The 25,343-nt window shown below is 33.1% G+C and overlaps 1 protein-coding gene across 24 annotated transcripts in view; it reads right to left on the minus strand.

Annotated features, from left to right (window-relative positions):
* The window catches only part of LOC141454744 (uncharacterized), a 405,562-nt gene that overhangs the window by 198,736 nt on the left and 181,483 nt on the right, over nt 1–25,343 (minus strand). For 3 of the 24 annotated variants that reach the window (XM_074129556.1, XM_074129485.1, XM_074129386.1), the window contains exon 1: nt 14,042–14,084. The exons of 18 other annotated variants lie outside the window; for them this stretch is intronic. In XM_074129556.1, the coding sequence (XP_073985657.1) occupies nt 14,042–14,069 (28 nt within the window). In that variant the 5' untranslated portion in view covers nt 14,070–14,084. Of the gene's footprint in view, nt 1–2,913; nt 2,987–14,041; nt 14,085–25,343 lie in introns of those variants that run through there. 3 more of the 24 variants (XM_074129510.1, XM_074129464.1, XM_074129356.1) reach the window with 1 other exon arrangement.

Consider the following 25,343-nt stretch of genomic DNA (forward strand, 5'->3'; position numbering starts at 1 on the left):
TTGATATGGCAACATCATCAGCGACTTCTCTGATTGTGATTCGGCGATCGTTCATAACCATTTCTTTCACTTTTTTCACGTTTTCATCGGTTGTTGATGTGCTTGGACGTCCAGGTCGTTCGTCATCTTCAACGTTTTCGCGGCCATCTTGGAAACGCTTATACCACTCGTAAATCCTTGTTTTACTCATAGCAGACTCACCATATGCCTTTATTAACATTTCACACACTTTATTACACTTTATTTCATTTTTACGCAAAATTTAATACAAATTCTTTGATCCATTTTTTTTAACAAACAAAAATCGCCAAGCTCGAAAAACACGTCTAACCTTAACGGCTGCCACTTAAGAAGTAAACAATGAATATTACTGAAAATTTTATCGTACTTCAGGGGCATGTGTACCAACATAATAAAAAAAAAAAATTTACAATCAGACTCTCCAAACCCGCGAAATTTAAAAATTCCCGTTACTTTTTGAACACACCTCGTATACTTAAGAGAAACACGAATGGTTTATCTAATAGTATACAAGGTGATGTCAAGGTCATGTGTAGTTTTAATGTGTTTATAATTATTGTTTTTAATTACGAAAATGAACAAGTTTTGGAAGCTGCCATCTTTTCTGTCCCATACCCATATGTATTATACAAAACCATTAAAAATGGCTGGCTAATCATATCTTAAAATTTCAAAAAATAAAACTGAATATTTCAATTAATTATTTAGTAATTATAAAACAAAACCAAAAATCAGTTTGTCCATAATAAGATCTACGATCAATCAACTAATGTTTATAGTCAATTAAAAATATTTAAATTGTAAACTAATTTGCTCTCCGCATATTCTCAAGGTAGTCAACATAGATTACAGCTCGCCTACAAATAATCACATAACATTGTATTTCTAGACGTCGAACGATAATTTTATCCATTAAAGTTAGCAATCTTACTTTCAAAACAAAGAAAATTAAATTTAAATGACCAATCTCTGACATCAGAAACAAGATTCAATATTCTTACTAAAATTTTACAGGTTTTAGTGTTTAAAGAGGGTGACACAAATAGATAGAAAACAAAATTCTCTACATTAAACTGATAAATGGATCACTGATGATGGATGAAAATGCAAAACTGGTCAAGAAATTAATTATAAATTGAACGAAAATTGGATAAAAACCTATTAATTGTTGCAAGATTAAACGTCGCATGGTTAAAAATTCCTTTTTATTAATTTTTTTTTAAATATCTGCTAACATAAAATTCAAAACTTACACGAAAAAACGGAAGGAAATAGAGATAATCCGAAGAAAAACACCCAAATAAAACAACAAATTGAGTATAGAAAGATATTCATGATTTGTTATTGCCGAATATGTGGCTAAGATATGTATGAGTGTTGGTTAAAATCAAGCTATACACAGAAATATTGATGAAAAACAAAAAATAGTTAAAAAAAAGTAACGAACGAGGTAAATAGGTTTAGCAAGCCGGCGTGGCCTAGCATTGAAGAAATAGTGGGGGTATATGCATTATGTAAGCTCTGCGGCACTTTACTAGTGCGGCAGTAGTTTGTGAGCTGGCCGCTAGAATACACTACTTACCAAGTACAACATCAGCAGGTGGAACACAGAAAGTGAAGGTAACTGCCATCTAGCGGATTTCTATGGAACTACTTTCAGGTTATACTTCTTTTATTACAAGGCATTTCCATTTCGATATTGTCAACAAATTAGCTCGTAATTATATTAAAATAGTTGTATTTAATCGAAAAAAGAAAAAATTTACTTCTTAAAATCAATTCACAAGTAATTACTTATTATTTAAATAAGTAAAATTAAACCGGCATTAAAAAGTTTAACTTATAGAGGGAAAAATTAATTCAATTATTTTAAAGAATTTTATTGCGCCTAAGGATTGTCACTAAGTTACTGAACATCCTAAATACCTTTTTTACTTTATCACTGGTCAACTAAATGAACCCCAAATTGTATTCTTATGATGGCAAAATATAATTTATTTCAGTTGTGATTGTGTCTACAGTGTTCTAAAACAAACAAACAAAAGACTGCTCACTTTTTTATAGCTCTAGGAGTCCCTGTTGGTATCCCAATATCATACATTCCTAGTCCTCACCGAATGTACTATGCAGAGATATTTGGATAACTACAAACTAACTCCAAAGAATTTAGAGATTATATCCCTATTTACAGACTGTTCTATTCTACTTACAAAATCTGTCATACCAAGAAACAATGTTAATTATTAAGACAATTTGAATCGCATCAATGAATTGTAGTATTATGATGTATTGGACATGGCAGGTGAAAAATCTATTCTTATCATCGATTATCAAGAAAGCAATTATCAATAAATTGATAAAATATTAACCAGGGATAAAATGACAGAAAATCCAGTTTAATGAACAATACTTCTTCCTGACCGAAATAAATAATTAAACTAGCTGAGAAAGAAGGAGAAAAATAAAAAGGAATCTCTTGGGAATTTATAGCATCCAGCCAGCTCATAAAAAGAAACCTCCAAAATTATGAAGAAGCTTGAATTAAATTAAATTCTCAAAGCTACTTTAAATTATTCATTTTAAATTAATGAATCATTGATTATGGTTTTAGGCTGTATATTAATGGGATCATACTTAATAAAACGAATATTAGACACATTAAGAATATTTGAAGAAAGAAGTAATTAACATAAGATTATACAATCAATGTTCCTTTTGTAACATTATAGCACTTCAAAGGTATTTTTAAAGGTTCTCATTATCTTTTGGTAATATAAATATAAATCTATTGGGTAAAAAGAAGAATACATACACACAATATAAGTGAAAGGGACAAATTAAACTTAAAAACAAGTACACTAGATGAAAAACAAATCGTCTAATTAAATTAACCTGGATTCAAGATGTTTTCAATTAACGCTCCATTTAGTGAAGTATTGAGATGTAGCATAATTTAATCTTATACCCGAACTATAATTAACATTAAAACATTAACAAAATAATGAACACAGTAAAGTTAGCCTACTAGAACTGAACATCTTGTTAACTAATACTAAACAAAGCAGTTTATTTTCTATAACAGCAAATGTGAATCTAGTCAGTGCTGCAACCTAGCGGACAATCAGCAAACTTACTTGCTACTTCCAAGCAGTATAACCTTTTATTTTATTGAATTTTGTTAATTATTATACAAAAATTGGCCTATTTTACTCATTTTGAAAATGTGATTTTATTTATAAAATCCATAATGCTAGTTTATTATTATCTATATAAATAAAAATGTATTTAAAAATAAATACATTGAAAAATAATGCGGGGAGAAAAGAAATCTATATTTTTTCCGTTTATTTGAGGAATGGCTCGAATTGAGTAAAGTTATAAATTAAATTGATTTTTTTTTTTTTTAATTGTAACATTTCGAAAAATAAATGCCAATATTGATAGTACAAAACGTATGGAACCGTTGATTTGAAGGGAATAAAAATAATTCCCTTCAATAATAATAAAGAATAATGGAATGAAAAAGGGGAGAAAATTATCAGTTTATTCAGAGATAACCATCAAATTATTGGGTAATTTGCAACCATAACATTCATATACCATAACCAAATGGTAGCAATAGTGATTTTTTAAATAAATGCAGAAAAGCATGCTCAGAGATCAATTCAAGCTCATTAGTTTAGAGGTCATGATAGTTGATTTGTGTGTTGTTTTTTTTAAGTTGGGTGTAGATAACACTCTGGACACAGGTCAATGACATCAAGTTTGCGAGCACATAATTTAAGCCGATCGAATATCGTGTCATGTCAACTTTTATGTTTTAAAATGTTTGTTTTATATATATATAAGATCCTACCGCAACCACAAAATACTCTAATCTTAACCTAATATAACCATAATCTTGATCATTTTACATTTTGAGTTCAAAATACTTTTATGATTAACAACTACTTCAAGAAAACTAATAAGTGCAGTAAAACTTCTAGAGTGTAATAATTTTAAGTGTGACGTAGGAATGGAATTTATGACGCATAACTTCTACTAAAGAGATTTAAGATTAGAATAATTTAGCTACCAACATTTGAAAATGCAAATCCTCTGTAAAATACTTCTCTCCTAACTTCCACCTCGCTACTTTAATTATAAACCAAAATAACGTAGATGATATAAACGACGTTATGCATAGAAAAACTAGGTGGAAGTCGACCGACCACACGCCGAGTTGTAGGCTACCTGAAGCTTTGTTCTTAAAACTCCACCTAACATTCCTACCATCAAACATATTACTTGCGATAAATGGTGGAATAAATAAAGACAATAAATGTTAGACCAATCTGTGTATCTGTTCTCCAAAGAGAATATGAGCGAAAAAACTGACATTTATTGGAACTTCGCGGGCGTCATAGATTTTGGAGGTAGTCCTCTCGAAGGTCGTCCATCATCTATTCCAGCGTTTCCCAACCTTTTTTTGGCTCGCGACAGTATTTCGTGAAATTTGTTATTCCGAGTGTGTTATTTTATTATTATTGTCTTTATTTGTATAGAGATACAATGTATCAGTTATAAAGGAGTTCAAGTTCATGTTGACTTTATAAACTTAGTAAAGTGTAAGATCTTAGCAATTCTAATTCTAGAAGGGGTTTGAAATCCAATCATCACTTGTGTTTTCGGGTTTAGGAAAATACTCCATGAAAGACAATTTTAATAATGTTAAATGTGCTATTATATTTTCTCGTATATCTTGAGACAGACTAACCTTATTACTGTACATAACTTTACCGTATAATATTATTAATTAAAATAATGTTTATGAATTTTAGGAAAAAACGTTTCTATGATATTTTTATTATTTAATTTTTATTTTATTTTTACGTCCGCCATTATTGATTATTTTCGCGTACCACAGGTTGGGAAACGCTAATCTATTCTACTTCACTCATCTAGAACGTGTATATTCTGTTTTTCGATGTAAAATATCCTACTTTTGTTAATCAAATGAAGAGCGATCAAGTTAAACGACCTCCAGGTCCTCGATAAATCGAAGACATGAATTTTGTGCACTTTCTACAGACAGCTTACTTCCCTGGACAAGGACTAATACGTATAACTACCTCTTCCGCTTCTGCCATGGTAAAGTAAAAAATGGAATATTTGGAGATTTCCCACCAAAATAATGGCTCTTATGGTCAACAATAACATTCAAGTTTTTGGACTAAAAGGCAATTAGAAGAGTTAGCTTGATTGCTAAGAACACAGATCATCTTGATATATACAGGTTTGTCCTGCAGCTATGTATCTCCACCTTGCACAATGTAACAATGACACAATTAAAAGTACAAATTATTTAGATGGATGCTAAGAAAGCGTGCAATGTAACAATCAGGGAAGGCTAATGAATAATGTATTCAATACCGTGTAGAATATATTCAGCAATATGTAAATAAATTGTTATGATACAATAAATATAAAGTGTTACCACTACTGGACTAGCAAATGTTACTAATATTTTGAAATAGCCCAAAGTACAGTTTCATAGATTATTTTTAAGAATCCAGTGGAGAGAGGGGTACGCGACTGTAAGTTGTGTGGGCGTTGAGAGGGACGACAAGTGCACGCTATTGGCTCATTAGTTGAGTGCTGTGCATGTTTTATATTACTAGAACCAGAGTAATGTTCACAATGGTGACCTCTAGTCAATCATCGTATCACAAACACATTAGCTTCTTCTCTAATCTACACTAACTGCTGTAAATTACACCAACAGCTACTCTGTACTTTACCTAGAGTAGTTGAAGACCTTCACGGTATATGCCAGTGAACTTTTAGTCAGTTTATTCTACTCTTAAATACACAACTATTCTTCAGATTAATGACCCTCTCAAACCGATTTAATTTCTACCAATATTAAGCTTCTCTACCTCCACAGAGGTTGTAAGAGGAAGTAGTTTGAAAAACACGTTAGATTTCAAGAAATGAGTTTCACAATACTCATTTTGAGAATCTCTAATATGATAAAAATATCGACGAGGAGTTTCCCAAGTGTTTTCCAAGGCCGTGTGTTTTTACTTCATTTCTGTGGTGGTATCAAGAAAACCGGAGATGATTTTTAGACTTAGACTTAAGTTTCCTGGCTACCTTAATTTGGGACAGTCTGGGGACGGGGACATCACTACGTATGACGAAGATACCTTGAAGGCATGGAGGTTTTTCTAAGGGATTTCTCTACTTAAAGCCTTTTGGTGCTTTCGAACAGAGTGGAAGTTACGATACTTAGGGCCAGCAAATTATACTTAGTCCATCATACTAGTTTCTATTTTCTATACAAGGCAAACGGCGCACTCCAATGGGACGTTCAATTACTGGATAACCAATTAAGATCTATAACAGCATTTACACTATAAACGGTACCACAATAATCATCCGAATTTATTAAACAGAACTATCTACAGTAATCTTAAATGCAATTAAATTGCTTTTCTTTATATTTAATTATAAGATAAAGGTCTATTTAAATAAAATGGTAAATTTGTTAGTAGTATAATTAATCAACAATGCTGTTATATTACCAGCATCTTCGCAATTTTAATTTCAATGCCGTGCGTTGGCTAGGAATCTATTAGGAGAAACAATAGTAAAGAGGCGGAGGGTTTCCAACATGGCGACAAATAGAAGGAATTGTTCTTCATAGAGGGCACTTTTAAAAATCTGGCGGGGCACCTTCATACTTCAATGTTTACTCAGCACTAAGACATACATTTTTTTCTATCTAATATATTTACAATTTCGGTCACACCTAAAGTATAAACGATGGCATTAATTTCACCAAAGACTTTGGTTTGACAGTACTCTTTACACGTTTTCGATTCTAGTATATCACTAACCAAAACTCTAGTAAAGAAATCCAATCTTCTAAGCAGATAGATTACCAAGTTTTAAAGAAGTCATGGCTACCGTTTTTCTCAAACTCAATTCTCACTAACGGTTAACTTATTTTCTTTATTCTTGAGTTCTAAGTAATTCTTTCATTCCAGAGCCATCACCTTCGCAGATTGCCATGCGACTTTATGGGCAATCCAGGTCTAAGAAAGTCATTAGAAGAGTGCTTGGTATACCCTGATGAGTATACTCTTAGCCCAAAACAAAGATCTTCCTCAACTTCTAAGTCCGTCCTGAAGATATCCTCATCAAATTACCCTGTAGCAGCCATTACTTCCTAGCAATGGTATAGGTTTTTTGTTTTTGTTTTAAATTAAGAGCGTGTATTTTCGGTTTGTATTTATCATGATCGCGAAAGATTCTCTTTCTAGAAATGAAGGAAAATCAAAAATTAGGCGCCACGATAGCCGAGTGGTTAGAAGATAAGGTGTATAAGGTGAAAGGCAAAGCTAAGATGTATTGCGGTATTAGGCTATATTCCCGGTCTTGGCCTTGCATTTTATTTAATGGTTAATATGAGAAATTTATAGTAAAGTGTGTTCGCGCATCCTTGCAGGACAGATAAAATTTGGTAGATGAACGTTATTTCGCCTGAAAAAATAGGTATTACTTCCGTTTACTTTTTACTTTAAATAAAATTAAATAATGTTTTATGCTCTTACTGTTTACGATAACGTAAAAATTAGAATCGAAGAAAACCTAACTCGACCAATTTACATATACAATCCGTAGAATGGCCGCCTTGAAAGAAACCTGACGATAATGACTCTGAGTGATGGAACGTGCGTTAAAAGAAAAAAATGCCAGAAACAGAAATAAAGGAGACAAAATAGCTTAATTAAACCTTGAATAATTTTAAACCATCTAGTTGTCGGCACCAAATCGCCTAGGCACAATACACCTATTATTCTTAGCTATTGACTGACAGATAAATCCTTGGTGTTTATCCTTGATGTCTGATAGTTTACTGATCTCACTTTTAAACAGCAATTTACATAATTTTCACGGAAAACCACATACAAGGACTCAACCAATTGATTATTCCGTTAGTAAGTTTAGAATCTAGGCGTCTATTAAAGTGTTGAATAGTACGGTCGGTCAGCCACTAATTATTATTTAAACAAAAAGCAAAAAGTTTAAAAATCTGATAACGATTAGTTTTCCTTAGGCTTTGTTTCCATCACGCGTGGCTAGAAAAATCTTGAATGGCCACGAGTTACCGACGGAAGGGACACTTCTCGTCACCAGACGTTCATTGTTCTTCAATTTCTTTGTGTAATGAAAATATATTCAATAAAAATAAATAAAGGTAAAAGTGCGATCAGAGAGTGCTGACGACAAATCTGTACAACCTGAATGTTAGGTTACAATCTTGGAAGGTTCAGTATATCGTTGGAATATTAGGATAGTGTTCAGTGAAGGTTAAATATTAACTAGTAATTTAATTATTCTTTTCAGGTAATATACGTTTTTAATTATTTATGCATCACATTGTATTTCTTTATGATTTACTTATTTATAAAATTGTATTCTTTTCAGAATAATAAAATCTGTATCAAAACTGACTTATAGTGTATGAACCGTGCAGAGATGAAGAAGTAGCAAATGATGCAGCGGTTTTTGTGATATTAAGTGGGCAAGATTTTAAGCAGTAAAATGATTAAATCCAAAAGGCTATGTAGTAACTACATAATCAAAATAATCACTAATCGATGCAATAATCCAAATTGAGACATCTTAAAAGTGAGTTGTGTAAGCTCAACACTTTCATCCTCTCCGTCAGTGCTCTCTGGGTTTGCTTCTTAGAAGCTGTTACAACAATATAACCTTCAATATGAATGCTGTTTCATGATATTAGTATCCTTGATCGCTCGAATGATCTATTAGTTACCATAAATTTATTCGAAGAAGACTCCGAGTGATATGAGGAGGATAGTAGGACACTATTACAGAGCCTAAGCAGGTGATACAGATTTTATGGCAGCACTTGCAGTAGATTGCAGCGAGATTTAGATACCCACTTACAAAGTAACGGCAGAAGAACTTACTCAAAACTTATCGCAGTAAGAGAAACGAACCCTAAATTCGTCTAGATCAATGAAGGCGAACCTATGACATGCGAACTCATTTTGGGTGTCACGCATTGACAGGGACAAGAAATTATTATATAATTTTAAATAATTTAGGGAGTACTTTGAAGAAATTTCGGTATATATTGAGAGTTAAGGATCTGGCAAACTTTCCTCAGATGAATAATCATAAAGTGGGTCATTTAATAGATCTTTTTTTTTCCACTATGGTTGCAAATATCAAAAAAGTATTAATATTTCTAAATGTGACACGGCACCAGAGGTTAGGTAGGGTTTTCCAAAATTTTGACATGCCGAACTCAAAAGGTTCGCCATCACTGACCTAGATTCTACCTTCTTTCCACCCAACTTCACCTACCAAACACCGCAGTTGTGTTTGTAGTGGAGACGCAAATAAAATTAAGTCCGGGCAATAGACCAGATTTCTGCTTCAGTCCAATACCTACACAGTTCTAATGACTCCACTTTGTGTACCGTAAACCTACTCGAACAGTTGGAGGCGCAAGTTTACATACCCACTTTTTCCTTCCTAGCTATTAAAATGCTGTATTTTTTCAAGGAGACGGCAACTTTACTCTCCATCTACGCTGCTAACTCTAATCCTAATTTCACTATAATCCCTCTGTAAATATAGCATAGCTCAGCCCGATGGAAATTTTTAATCAGATCGCAAATCACGTATTTCCGGTACTTACTCAATATCGACAATTTGATACGCTCGTAATACTTCCTCTTTCTTCAAGTATTATTTAACTAAAATTGCAAGGATAATTCATCCAAGCGATAAAGAAACTTATAATTGTAAGCACTATAATAATATGAAAAGTAAATACCTAAACAGAGATGTTAACCATGTTCTAACGCGTATGTACTGCATGTTCAGTATAATTACAGTAATTAGACAAACATTTCCTCAAATGTGTACAACTTTCTATCCATTTTCTCGCTTATTTCCCGCATTATGTTCATCATTAAACTTGTAAATCCTAATTCTAATTAAACCTAATCCTAATTAAACTAGTAAATTTAAAGAAGAAATCTGTCAGAATAATTGAATTAATAATAAAATAAAAAATGAACAACTTTAGATTTTATTAGCTGACGGGATTTCTCTCTGAAATTAGTGAACATATTACAGGCAACACTGTCGATTAGTAGACAATGAGCAACGAGAAACTCGAAGGAAGGAAATAAAAAAAGGGAGCCCGTCTAGATTCCGAACCCTGGACGCGTTCTAGCCAAATTTTAACCTCATTCTACGTCCTGTAAACTAACCACAGGGCAAACCCTTTCCCTTATAAAATTAGTTCCATCTTATCTCTAAATTAATTAGTGCTAAATTTGTAATAGTAGTAAAAGAACGTCAGATATGCGGTGCCAATTTCTACGATTTTTCGTATTCGTGTTGACGGTCACAAATATGTCTTTGTACAATACTTCCCAAACATGAGAGGGTAAAAAGGAGAATTCCTTCTAATACTGAGAACCCAAATATCCATTCGAAAATTTAGAAGTAAATTTAACCAACAGATTTGCATTTATATTGTTTGTATGGATGGAATAACCAATAAAATATACCACAGTAAGTTCGATTGGCTTTCGTCTTGTACTTGTTGTTCATTTTTTTTTTTTTTGGTGACTGATTCATAATTTAAATAGGATGAAAGTTCAGTCCATGAACTGACAAGACAGAAGACACACCAATCCTGTTATGTAAAAATATTACTTTGTAAACTAGCTCTGAAGATGACCTAGTCCCTAGGTTGAAAGCTCGGCAGAATAAATGTATCACGACTGAAATGGAAATTATTTTTTCATCCTATTGAAACTATAAATCAGTCACCAAAAAGAATGAACAACAAATACCACTGTAAGATGATAGGCAAAATCTTATTTTGGAGGTCAGAACCAGATAAGAGAAATACGATTCATGTGAATCTCACATCTGTACATGAACTTCTAATCTCCAAGTAAACAAGCAAAATCAATTAATCAAAGGACAACCAGTGAACTTTAAAGTAACGCCGTAAAGAACTGGGATAAATTGTACCAGTCTGGGTGCAGTAAAAAAAAAATCCATTTTGGTGCTTACGTACAATAGACTCTCAGAAAAAGGCTAAGAAGTGCAATTGGAGAACTAACTTGGAATGCTGAGAATCGGTTTGGAATGTGCTCAATCGCTCTAATAAGCCCAACAGTTCAGGTGACGTATCCTAGTCAGAAGCTCTAAATTTACTACTTTCAAGTTCTTCCCAATCATGTTTTCTCTTAGTTAGTAGTTAGTTTCACTTAGAATGCATTTCTTGCGAAAGAAATGTTAAGAATAAAAGAGGAAATGTGAACAGAAAATAGAAGAAACCATTTTGAAATTATTAGAGGCGGATTATCGAATTAGAAATTTCCATTTTAAGTTTTCCAACACACACAAACTTTGCGAAAACTCCCCTCGAAATCAAAGAGCCTCAGAACGTGAACTGCCGCTGAAATCAAAAGTAATTGCAACAATTACTTTTATTAGAATTGTTATACTAAATTATTATATTAGAATATAATAATAAGCAAAATTACTATTTTTATTAGTAGAAGGAAATATTAACTTCGTTTAATATTTCCCACTCGATTGTTATTCGTATCTTTTGAACCTGCTATATCATAGCAGCAAGCCACACAATGTAATTCCTATTTTATTTCCCCTATAGAAAAATCTAGTCAGTTTTTCCTCAATGTACTTAACTGATTCCAATTTCCGCAAAGGTATTGTCGTTACTTTTTTTGAATACAAAATAAATATTAGAAAGCGTGAATTGATAGACATTACGACATGATCTCTATCAGACCCCACTTATTGGTCGTCATTCACGACTATGTGGAGGGAGGCTACCTGTTCTGGCCTCTTTCACAAGAAGATAAATCTATTTGCAGACGTGTAGGATGGGACTAAGATACAACATTCCCTTCTTGCAAGCTGTTCAGATAAACATTTTGGCACAATATTGCCCCGTTCGGTTATTATAATTTCAATTATTGGTTTTTAACAGCACTTATTGCTAGAACGTGGAGATGATTTTCCTAATCAAGTTTTGCACAAATCAAATAGAAAACTTTTCTATAAAAGTTATTATTATAATCACTTTTTGGTTGTCCAGTTTCTGTCATAGCGGAAGTTACCGTTTGTTTATAGTTTTCTAATTTTTAATTCTAGCTTTTACTTCTCGTGTTTCCGTTATTTTTTACCTCCTCTCACTTTTATTCTATACAAAACTTTACTCTATACAGAACTTAAAAATGAGACAATTGATGAAGACACCATTATTATAAGAGGGACGACGAGATGGCCAATTGAATTAAGAGAAACTGCATCAAGAGATGACCATTCCAAGGTCGTTCCATTCTAAGAGACTGTTATCGCCCATGTTATAGTATTATCATTGAATATCATTGCTCACACCTCCCATGCCATTTATTTTAACTTAACATATTTAATCGCCAAATATTATTAATTTAAGAAACTACATTCATCTTTTTTAGTGACTCAATTCTTCAGGGCTGTGAAATAAATGTTTTACAGAAACCAAAACATTGTAACATTGCCATCTGTTTCTATAAAAAAATATGTACCACAGCCCTGAAGATTAACTATCCATTCCCTACGTCAAAAGCTTGGCTAAAAAAAAAAATAAAAATAAAAAAAAATACAGAAATTGGCAACACTGTTTCTTCCTTCATACCAAAATAACAATAAACAAAACAACTTAAACTCTGAAACCCACAAAATGGTCATTTCATAATAAAATTGCCATTAATAATAGCAACACACGTAAAAAGGAGTTCTCATTTTTCCCGGATACGGATACCTGCACTCAGCATAAGACAGACCTAAATAACATGAAGTAATGTGGACATCAAAATTAACGGCGATATACAAGTTCATGCCGACAGCATACATAAACAAGACCGAAAGCTGTGGAATTCCCCTTTACCCCTACCGCTGATTATATCTCTATACGCGCACTGATTCCTTCAAGCACATTACTTGCACCATACTCAATCATACTTTGCATTTTAATACTGTTATTATCATAAAACGGTTTGACAATAAACATAAAGGTTACCAGTGTGAACTTATGTATGCAACATAAAAGTTTAAAGAGTACTCCATACATAATTTTAAAGAAAAGAAAGTTTTCAAAGATAAATGATCTGATAAATGCTGAAGATAACATGAAATTGAAAATGATGAAACAATTCTAAAAATGTAAATTACTGTAAATAAATTCTTCAGGAGAAAATTTCAAAATAAAACCTCGAAAACTTTACAGTATGATACTTAACCTTTAATGTTCACAGAGTTTGTCACAATCGTGAATCTTTAAATACTCAGGGGTTCGTGCAGAGAGTATGGGTCTCAGTAAATTATGTACGGAGTGATTTGTATGATAATGAGCTAGAAATAGTGGGTTCGCTAAACCCCTAATAAAACTATCTCCACAGACTCTATGTTGAGTGCTGTTTGGGTCTGTGTAAGGGTCCAGCAAATTCGACTGGGAGGTCATTAATAACCGCTAAATCGAAACAATCGAAGTGAGAGATAATCAATCATATGAGTGTTTCTCATCAGACTTTTATGACCTTCTTTTCCTTTTTCAAAGAAATTCACGAAATTACCACTCATCAGTTAATATTCATGATGGAATGGTTAGAACAATCAGACGGCAACTGTGCGGCTCTTTGTATTCTAATGTTCGCGTTGACTGCACCCTAATATGGTCACCAACGGTTCTGCCTTTCGTACAGGTACACCGGATATAATCATAAATGAATAGATAATATATTATTAATGCTGCGGAAAATTCACAATAGAGGCAGGCACATATGTGTTTTAGTGATAGTAAAAAAATCTAAGAATCAATCACAAAACACTTGGAATCGAAAGCTACAGACAGAAACTATTGGCTAAAAAAGAAGGCTCAAAGCAAAACAGCTGCAAACTTTACCTTTGTGACAACGTTCATCACACTGCATTGAAAATGTTCGATTAATAAGTGAAAGATCCACAATACTCACCTGAAACAAAGAAAACAATATTGTTAAATCTGAAGTGAGGTAAGAATTTTTTTTTTTAATTATCAATTTAAATGTAATTAAGGTGAGATAAAGCAGAAATGGAGCCAAGTCAGTGCATTACAGAAGAACCTCTGGACAATGGTTCTTTCATGACAGGAAACTCTGGTCTTCAACGGCCAGTGAGCTAAGAGGATCCGTCATTTTTGAAATTGAATTTGCTGGCCAAAGTCCACATTTAGCGGCTTCCAGATACAAATCATCTCTTGGTAATTTAAGGTTATTTTTATTTATTTACTTAAAGCGCATCAAGATATAAAAGGTAATTAGCATTCGGAGTGATTTTTCATCGCACTATCCTCCGGAAAGTATCCCAATTTCAATAAAATAGAGCGTTTAAAGTCCGACTAAGAAATCGCTTATTAAAATAAAGCGATATTTAAGAGGGGACCCTTAAATTTACACGTGTTCATGACCCTTGAAAATAGCATTTCTTGCGAAATTCATTCAACAATGAATGATATAATTTAGGTGCGACAATCAATATTAATAAGTTAGTAAAATAATCGCCCATTTTTTCAGAAAGAGCTTACTTTTTATTTAACAAATAAAAAGTAACTGTAACACAGGATACGAACTGGTGATCTCCTACTTAAAAAGGCACATTTTATAACCACTAGACCAGCGGTGTCAAACTGTCGGCCCCGAAACAATTTTTTGTGGAAAATAAATAAAATGAAAATAGAAAAATTAATGGGTCATTAAATGATGGATCATTAATTAATGGGTCAAAAAATGACGTCATGTTGTTTAACTAAGCGCATGACTCAATTCAGAAAATGTGTATTGTTATGAATAATATAGCGCTTAGGCGAGATCAAGGTAATACCGTACACAGAATTCCCTCCTTTATCTGCTGAAGACGAGTATAGACGTGGCCCAGTGCTTATCCTGGGGGCCTGCGGGCTTGCATATACGCGCTGACTAGTTCCGGCAACGTTTGGAAGCGATATGTCTGCCGCACTCAGTGTCACTTAATGTAATCAGATGCTAATAGCAAAAAGGTTAAAAAAAAAGCATTCTGGGTTGTGATGTTAAATATAAATATTGAATATAAATGGTAAATTTAACAAAATTTGCAAATATGATAAAGCCCGAGTGAATCTTGCCTTTTGCACCAAATGGCCCGTGTTTAATTAAATTTGACACATCTGGAATAGGCCAACACCCGCCCCAATCAATCAATACCCAATATCAATCGACAATATCAAAACGCAATACCAAGTAAGAGCTTGCTTAGACTTTTCATAGTAAGACAATATACAAATCTCTCCCACCCTCTCATCCCTATTGACCGAGACAAATACTGTGTTTTAATAATTAAATTATACTGAGCATTTATTAATTAATGGGTCAAATAAATGACGTCATGTGGTTTAACTATGCGCATGACTCAATGCAGAAAATGTGCAACAAGCTAAACATTTCCGGTCAGTTAAAAACAACAATATTAATACAAGAGCTCATGAGTGTATTAATTTGTCATTGAGAGTTGTGCTTATATTTTTCAGGCGGGCTTATATCAAACTACCGATTAGGTGTCGTGGACAGAGACAGATAGCAAAGATATCGAATTTTATAATAAACTTCTTTTTTCTGCAACCATGTAGGGAAGTTCTCATTACTCAATTAAAATCAGCTGTGTAATGCCCAACTTCCCACATTAGTGGGGGGAAATTCCCATTAGTGTCACTTTCCGCACAAGTGAGTGGAAAAACTTTATTGTGCTTCCTTGATATAAGAAGTTTTGTTATTAACATAAATATTTTCTGTAAAACTCTAATAAGCTTATTTAAATTTATTTTATTTAAATAATTAAAAAACGAATATTAAAAAATAAAATAAAAATTGAAAGGAATATAGAAATAAAAATAATATTTTAATAAATAATTAGATATTTTTAATTATAACAGTTAAAAAGGTTATAGTGTTACCTTATAGAAATTTAAAATGGATTCTAGTGATGCCTGTTTAGAAAACACTCCTCCATCAATAAAAGAAACAGCAGAAAATGTAATAAGTAAAGTAAATACGTAAGTAATGTAAATAATTGTAATATAACAATAAATGTTTATAATAAATAAATTACTTTTTGTAGACTGTAAAAATGAAATTTTTAATTTTATTAGTTAATAAATGGTTGCAGAAAAAATATAATATTTAACTCTAGTGTAAAGTATTTTCCTCACACTCGGCAATTTGCACTTGCACTCGCCTCGCTTCGCTCGCTCGTGCGTGCAAACCCTGCCTCGCGTGAGGAAAAGTACTACTTTCCACACGTTAAATAAATAACTATTATAAACCATTAAATTAAACCTTTAGGCCAAGATCAGGAAACGAACCCACTAAACCAACAGTACACCTTAGCTTTGCGGGTCTCGCCTCTAACCGCTCGGCTACCGTGGCGCCTTAAAATACAATAATATTAATAAATAATATAACACATTAATGTATAAAATTGTATTAAAGTACACTGTGAAAGAAAATAAACATTGACACACTCACCATTAATATATTATTAATATAAAGTTATTTAAAAATACTTTGTAATTGTGGCATTCCACTTCTAATTTGATTTCTTTCTAACTGATCTCACATTCATAACTTTGATCACCAAATTCAGAAGAAGCAATCTACAAAACATACACTTCTGTTAATAAGTTAGAAGTAGTAAAGAAATTGGACTCGCACTGATAAAAAGTTACTATCGCCGTTGTACTCGCATCACATCCAAAGTGCCAGGATAACTTGTAGTAATGATTGGGACGCGTGTCCTAGAAGTTCATTTATTCAAAGTAAACAAATTAAAAATCACTTTCACTAACAGAGACATAGTGGTCAATTCACGCTGCTACAAATGAAACCTCTAATTATTTCCAAATGGTAATAATGTAAAAATCAACAAGGTGGGTTTATAACTGAAGATTTGCACGAACACATGTGGTAGATGGTAGTTATGTTCTTTGGTTAGGCTGATATAATAACAATAATATAGGATTATGAGCTATATAATTTTGTGAAAGTGTTTATAATTTACACACAATAAAGACTAACACATGGCACATACTAAGTGTGTACTTAGTGTATACCACAGTAATAAGAAACGGTTCTCTATGAACATACGAGTAGCTCTTTACTCTCGTTTCTTAACAGATATTACACTGAAAAGGTTAACATTAACACTTGAACAGAAAACAAAATTATATAATAAATAAATTTCTACAATAATTAGAAAGCTAAAGCGTAAAGCTAACATGTGAACGTAATTTCAACTTAATATCACAGTGGAGCAACACGGAAATATATAATTTTATTGCTTTAATAGAATGTTTGCAAAGAGAAATGAGGTTAATAAAACTTAAATCAGACGATAGTTCTGCACAATATTATTAATGAAGAAATAATTAAAATGGCTGGCAGGAGGAAGAAATGAATCTGAAATGGACTTTCAGACGACATTCTCTTGCTATTGTAGTATACTCTTAGGTTCTAACTTATGTTATTTCTTATGGAACATACTTAATGGTTAGTAACATTATAGTAGTTTGTAAAATGTTCATTATATTGAAATGACGAAGTATACACAAGTCTAGCCTCTTCACAATACTCGAGGGAGTCACTGCCCTCAAAAATGTATGGTCTTCTATAGTAAACTATATTCTAAATTCGGAGAAAACTGTAAACTCCTACTCGAAACCATCTGAAGAATTGCAGATCCAAGTATGGGGCAAGAAGGATACTTTTTCAAGTAAAACTTATAATTCAGTTTGTACTTAATAAAAGTCAGTGACTAAAACAAGAAAACAAAAAACAGTGTGCCAGATAAAAAACTAGAGTAATTATATCGTTTCCGTTAGCTGTACACTCCATGGCGAAGGGCAAATTCAATACGTTACACATTTCGACAGTAAATTAATTATGGATTCTGTACATACTCGGCGTTACCCATTTGGTAATACATCAGGATGATTGATTGGCGGTTTGTGAAGGTACGTGATAGAAACTACCTGAAACTCATTACCTTGGAAATGCCAATGTTACCGAAAGTCTGGCCTTGTGCATTGTTTTCTGACTAGAAATTGATTTCACTAGTTACATTATTAGTTTCATATATTACTAATTAAATATTAATATTGTTATCTTAATACACACATATCAGTGCACAATGCCTAATCGGTAGTTGGGGAAGTATAGGTCCGCCTGAAAAACAAGGCATTACTCCACTTTATCACCATTTACTTAAGGAGGGCCCCGCTCCAATATTAATTTAACCAAAGAGGAAGTTTAAATATTGTTGAGGAAGACAAGATATAAAAGGAAAAAAAATAATTGCACAAAAGTATAATTCTTAATATAGTTCGGGCTTGAGAGCAAAGGAAGAAAAGGAATTGATAGAACATAGTGGGTTCAAAATCTTGTTGGCCATAATAAAGAAGTAGACGATAACTCAAAACAACGGTCTTTCCGAACTGAAGTGGTTTGAAATTAGGCTTTCATAAATGAATATTTTATTGCCAGTACTAAGGATGAGGATGTCGATGACTATAGCCACGAAAAGGAGATTTAGGTAGCCATCGATTTATAGGTAAGACTGGAAAATTAGATTTGATTAGAAAGGCTGAAGTACGAATCAGAAGAAAACACGATTAACTATGCGCATGACTCAATGCAGAAAATGTGCAACATGCTAAACACTGACAAAGCATTTAACGCCTAGCGTTAATACCAACTTAGAAATTAGTAAGTGTATATTACAGAAACTAACTAGGGTGAACTAAACATAAACTATTTCTAGGAGAATTGGCTGAACTGAATGACGAGTAAAGTAACGACGTGAAAAAGGGTCTAAGTCCTCAGAGAGTAAATGCAATGCCTGAATGCGATTGAATGTCCCGAGTCTGGCGCCCTTATATGTATACTCCACAGCTTCTATAGTTCTGAGCCCTACCAACAAATTATTCACTGTATTAAGTAATTAAATATTAAGTATTTATTACTAATTTAAGTACTTAAAAGTCTATCGGAAACTAAATATGGTGGAACCATTCTAGAAAAAGCAACCCTTAATTATTTTTACAAGAGAGGAAGTTTAACTAGATTGCATCACTGTAAATCCTCACTCGTTTCCTCCGAATAAATTTAGAGTTTAGATCAGTTAGCAAATCAATATCAGCGATATAATCTGTCAGCGATCACTTAATTAAATAATTATTAACATCAAATTTGGAGGTTTACTCACGAACTTGATGAAGAACCCGGATATTGGGATTACCGATAGAATAGATAGATTGTTTTTACAAGCTAAGTTAGTTATGGGCATTATTTAAGCATAAGATTTTTAGCATTACGTGTTTTAGATAATGGAGGTTATCATTTTTCTTCAATTTAGTGAATTTCTTTCACTTTATACTCTCTAGATATTAGAAAGCTAAGCTTAAGCTTGAAAAGACTAGAAAGAAGAAAAAATTCGTCTGAAGTCGAACTGTGATTTTACTAACAGCTGGTCTTGAAGGATGTTTCAACGTTTCCGTCTTCTGTGACCCCCAACACAACACTTCTCCGAGAAGTATGAGATACGATAAAAACAATCAACAGAGCACTCAATCAATACTTATTCTAATAAGAAGAAGAACAACAACAATTTTTGAAAATGTTGTTTTTGCGCATTTTTCGCATCGTTTTTCTCGAAAACTAATAAATCTATGTTATTACAAAAAAATTACAGTCATAAAGGAGGATTTGCCCTACATTATAAAGAAAATTTGGGAATTTTATCTTTTATAGGAAAAGAGAAAAAAAATGTCAAAGTTGGGTGTTTTTCAACGTTACGCTTTTTCGTGCAGTTTTTGACGATCAACCCTTATACAACTGTCCTACCGGACAGTTTTAATATATTCATAAATTAACAGATAAAACAGAAACCAAAACAAAACCAAAAAAAAAAAATACATAAATCCGGTTCGATAATCGATTAATCCAATTTAAAGAAAAAATTAAATAAAATAAAAAATGAAGAAGTTATTACGCAATGCGGACCTCTAAAAGAACAGCAGCCGAAAGGCCACGTTCTTCCAAGAGCAGACTGGCCAGTCGTCTGAATAACTAGGTCACATATAATAAATGTGTTCACAGAACGCTATTCACAAGTGTTAAAAATATTAATGACTAAAATTAGATTACAGAAGTAAACCAGTTGGAGCCTAGGTAGTAAAACCATCGCCAAAAGCACAGAATATCGCCGGAAAGTCATGATAAAAAAAAGGAGGAGGGGGTGAGAAGAACCTTTTGATGCGACATTTACTTGGCACGTAAATATATTGTGGAGTTGAACGCGGCCAAACTACTGACGGCAATGGTGGGACCTTTGTTAATACACTATCGCAGTGCTCTAGCATTCAAATATAACGGACAAACTAAAGGTCGGCCTCGCCCAATAATAATACACATCATTAACAGTATTATATAACTAGAACACCTTTCAAAATAAAAATAGAAAGATAACTATGTTAACTATGAAATAAACGAGCCCCCAAGTTATATAAATTAGAGATGTTGAGATACTTACTAAATCGCTGTTGAGTGGTATGGTTACTTCTAAATGAACTGTAACATGTAGACATATCAAACACCTTCACAGGGTGGCGTTATTTAACCCGGAACTCTTTTATACAGATTATGTCCAGGAAGAGATGGTTTAACCCTGCTTCTCATCAGATATCACAAGATAATCTGAATATGTACGATTCGCAATCAAACAATTGAATACTTATGATGAATAAACTTGTCAGGCAGCGATGTTGAATGAAATTTTGTTTTGAAGTTGGAAAAATATGGCAGCGGAGATTTTTTGAAATGTTCTGTGTGAGCTTTGAAGAAGAAGAATTGAGTCGCGGAAGATGTTACGAGCGTCATCCGCTATTTAAATGCGATGTTGATAACATGTAAGATCGTCTGATGACTATCACGTGGGTCAAGTGAAGTCTCTTTAGCGTACTAAATGACCTTTCAACAGGTAAAATTGCAGATACCTCGTGTTTTCCTCCAACACGCCACACGACTCATTTAGCCATCAAAGTCACTCACTTAATTGGCCCCCGACCCAAGCAAAAGACCACGTAGAGGAAAATGTGTACACAAAATGAAAATTCAAGTGCTCATTGTAAAGCTGCTTTAAAATCCGTCCTGTGGAAATTGTTGAACAAACCACGTATTTTAAAAGGTAATTTAAACAACTAAGTAGTGAACAGATTATAAAAAGATAAAGAAGCTATAGCTAATGTTTAATACATGCAATATTATAAGGAACAGATGTTTTAGAGAAAGGAGGACTCAAAAAACATGAGGAATTCATCTTAATTTTAAAATGGTGGGCGTGCGAACGATAAAAAAAAAAAAGCCATCGTGGCCACATAACCATCAAACTGACCACACAAGTGTAAATTACCGGCCATATAACCTCTGCCTCGACAGATAATACATCTCTAACATTCTCACAGAGATAGACACTTATAAAGTTACAATGATGGAGATAATGAAGTAGAATTAGTGTAGGTGTGGGTGAGCGGCAATGTAGTGTCGTCCAATATTACTTAATCTCTTCGCTTTAACTTCATACTCCGAGTAAATGTGAGGGCTGTTGCCACTGGAAGCTGTTGCAGAATAAAAACAAAGATGCACTAAATAGGACTAACCAAGAACCAACCTTTCTACCAGAGTTCATACTTTCTCTTACTTCTCAAATTTTCAAAAATCAATTTTGACCGGAAGTTGAGTTTTGAGGTCATTAGAATAAAATACAAAATGTTTTTAGAGCATGGTCTGAATGAGTTATGTCCGTTAGTATGTGACAATAGGTTTTACGAACTTAATATTTTGTGTCACTAGCAATTTTGGTCGAAATGCACCAAAGCGTTCTTTCAGTTTTTCTCAATATTCTCTAAAACCGTTTTATTTTTATTTTTTAAACTTCTTACTCTGGTGATACACTTTAAAAGTTCACAAATTTTATTGGAAATTTTTCTTGGGAGTTCTCATACCTTTCAAGTTCAAGGCGGAGAAAAAATAACTGTGTTAAGTCACTAATAACTAGTGAGGATAAAATACCTTACTTACCAGAGATATTTACGCCAGAAAAATGAATGTCCACACAACGCTTCTAGAAAATCGGTTAACATTTATTCCAGCTTATCCAAAAAAATTATGAAAACTCGGTAATCAACATTTCCGGTTTGCTGATTTTGGTTTAAACTTATAATTTTTGGAGGAGGGAGGAGCATTGGTTCCTGATGATGTCCTATGAACTTGTATTTCCAGTGTGAATTCAAAATAGTAAATGTGGAAAATTCTTTTGGGAAAACCCAAAAAACAATTTGTTTTCTTCAACAGCAATCCTTTTTCTTGCACAGATCTGATTGCGCTACCTTGGGCTCTACATAGACAAACGACTCACTTGGAACCCACACACTAGACTTAAAAGACAAGCAATGCCAACAAAACGTGCGAAACTGTTTTACAGACTACTTGGACGACACTCCAAATTACCCATTGAACTTAAACGCTTAATAAACAATACTATCCTCAAACCTATGTGGACTAACGGACTAGAGCTGTGGGGTTCAGCCAAACCTACAAACATACGGACTGTACAGACATTCTAATCAAAACTATTTCGACAGATAGCTGACGCTCCTTTCTACGTTGCTAAAGTTAATCTTCATAGTGACCTCAACATCACCATTCGTACGACCACTTGCCTAAACGAAATATCACAATTTCCATACTACTCTCTGTAATTGTTCTAATCGTTTCGTAAAGTCTCTCGCCTCCACCGTCATTTCTGACAATCCACCACGCTGACTAAATCGCCAGTGGCAACGAACATTATTATAAACATCGATATCCTATAAAAAGGGCTACTGCTAGGTAGTTTCTCTCTTCATGCACCATAACATTTCCATCAGATTTACTTATTTGCATGTATTTTCAGATTTGTAAATTGCCAAATACATAAATTTAAAAAAATAAAATAAAAGTTAACTACAATTTAACACTAATTTAATAATTATATGGACATTCCTATCACCGAATACAATTCTACCAGAAAGCAAGTTGCACAGTAAACAACAAACACTAGTTTAAACTCAACTTGTGGACTTTATAACCAGGATTAGTTTTGCTTTTGTCAGTTTCACTTTACTTAACCTACTTACTGAGCCAAGCACTGTTCAGATTGAAGTTAAGCCTCAACTAAATTAGAACTTGTGCTTGTCTTTTAAAACAATTACAGAATTAAGTAAAATACTTTCGTTTGTTATTGTAGTTCATTAAGGGAAAAGAGTCATAAAAGTAAAAGTACGAGTAACAGAAAGGACTTAACTTTGATAAAAACAACAAATCACAGATCCTTTTTTTTATTCCTTAAAGTTAATCTCTGTAAGTTAAAGAAGGTGTTGCAATCAAGAAGATTCTAGGATTTTTAGTTTTCATCGAAAATACCCATTTAAAGGGTTCGAAAAAGTGGTCCTAACCGATTAGATAGTGTTTGTGAGGGTGTCACTTTTATACAAAAACTTTTATTCTTTTCTTTAAATGATTCCATTGATTCCAATAAACGAAGAAAAACATCTGTATGTTTGAAAATGTGATTAAAACCGCAGTGCTGGATAACCCGTATGTTTATGGTATCGCTGGCTGGTTTTTGGATTTTCCAACTTCATAAGAGGTGGAAGATTAATCAGATTGGTGAAGAGGATTTCGATTTACTTCATGAATAGGTACTATACGTACTGTCAGAGATACATAATCTCACTTATCTTGACTCAGGCCCTGGATACAATAAATATGCCGGATATGTCAGATAAATTCCAAGATATTACCCAGCACTGTGGACCTTTATTTTTTAGCAGCATCCTTCGGCTAGAGAGAAGTCTTCTTTAAAGATATTTCAGTGAACGGTACCAATCTATAACCAATACTAATATTAGGGTTTAACCTCTAAATAGTTTAGCTAGATTTTTAGGAGCAAACGCAGAACTAAATAAACTAATGGCAATCTATCATTGTGCATGTTCAGTAAAATTAAAAACCAATCACGAGGTTTTGTTGGGGGCCAGAATGTTTTGGATATGTCAAAGAAATGTCGAACCGTAATCGCGAGTTCAAAGAATATCAGTCTACCAGAAGTACGACTGTAGCAAACAGCTTTTTCGAGTTTTCTGTTCATTTCTAGGGTAAACTGCCACAAAGGGTACCAATTGAATTTGGCCATAACGTACGTTAGATCAATTATATCATTTCGTTTTCTCAAGAAATGTTGATGTTAGTGCGGTTTTGGGCTCCTTCAACACGTAGTGAAGTATAATATTGAAGTCAACTATGTTTTCATTACAGATTCTGATTTTCAAAAAAGAAAACTTATTTACGTAAATTGCATTGAAGGGAAGAGTGCGTGTTCAAGTCATTTGTTATTTGCATTTATTGCCATCATTAGAGCAATGTTTAAATAAAATATAGAGCTAAATAAGCGCAGAAGGATCATATTAATTAATAATCAAAATTACTATTATCGTATTGCCCTTAATTATATGCGCAATATTTCCAATGGAATAACAAAAATTAAAAGATAGCAAAATGAATGAAAGAAAAGTGATTATTACAGTTAGCTGATGTTTGTATCTAATTTTAATGAGATATCTTGGAAGTAATCAAATGCCGCAGGTGGTGTAACGAATTGCTCCCGAAATTATACTAACGGACACTGCGTGGTTGTTGTTTCTTCTCTGAACTGAAGAACCAGGTCAAATAGATGACGTGTCAAAACATTCTTAACTACTTGACACGATCTAGTGGAGCTTACAAGCATTACCACTATTGATACTTGTTGTAAGTAGTACAACTTTGTTAACCTACCTACGGTAGATTTTTTTTTTTTTTCTTAAATATTTTAAAACGAAAAACAAAATCATATTTTTCTAGGTAAAGAAAGGAAATACGAGTGAGTATTGCAATATTGAAATAACTAGTCTTGAGATCCTGTGAGGCAGCAAAAATGTTTCTCAAAAAAAAGTTTTTCTCTGTTAGTTTGTTCGTCTGTCTAAAAGATAGCAAAAAAAGAAACTCCAAATTTTGATTAGATTCCACCAGAAGGACTTGACACAGAAATTCTTTATCCTCGAA

This window comes from Rhodnius prolixus, unplaced genomic scaffold, assembly GCF_049639745.1.
Source record: "Rhodnius prolixus isolate KJV_2025 unplaced genomic scaffold, Rpr scaffold_1, whole genome shotgun sequence".
In the NCBI taxonomy this organism is placed as follows: domain Eukaryota; kingdom Metazoa; phylum Arthropoda; class Insecta; order Hemiptera; family Reduviidae; genus Rhodnius; species Rhodnius prolixus.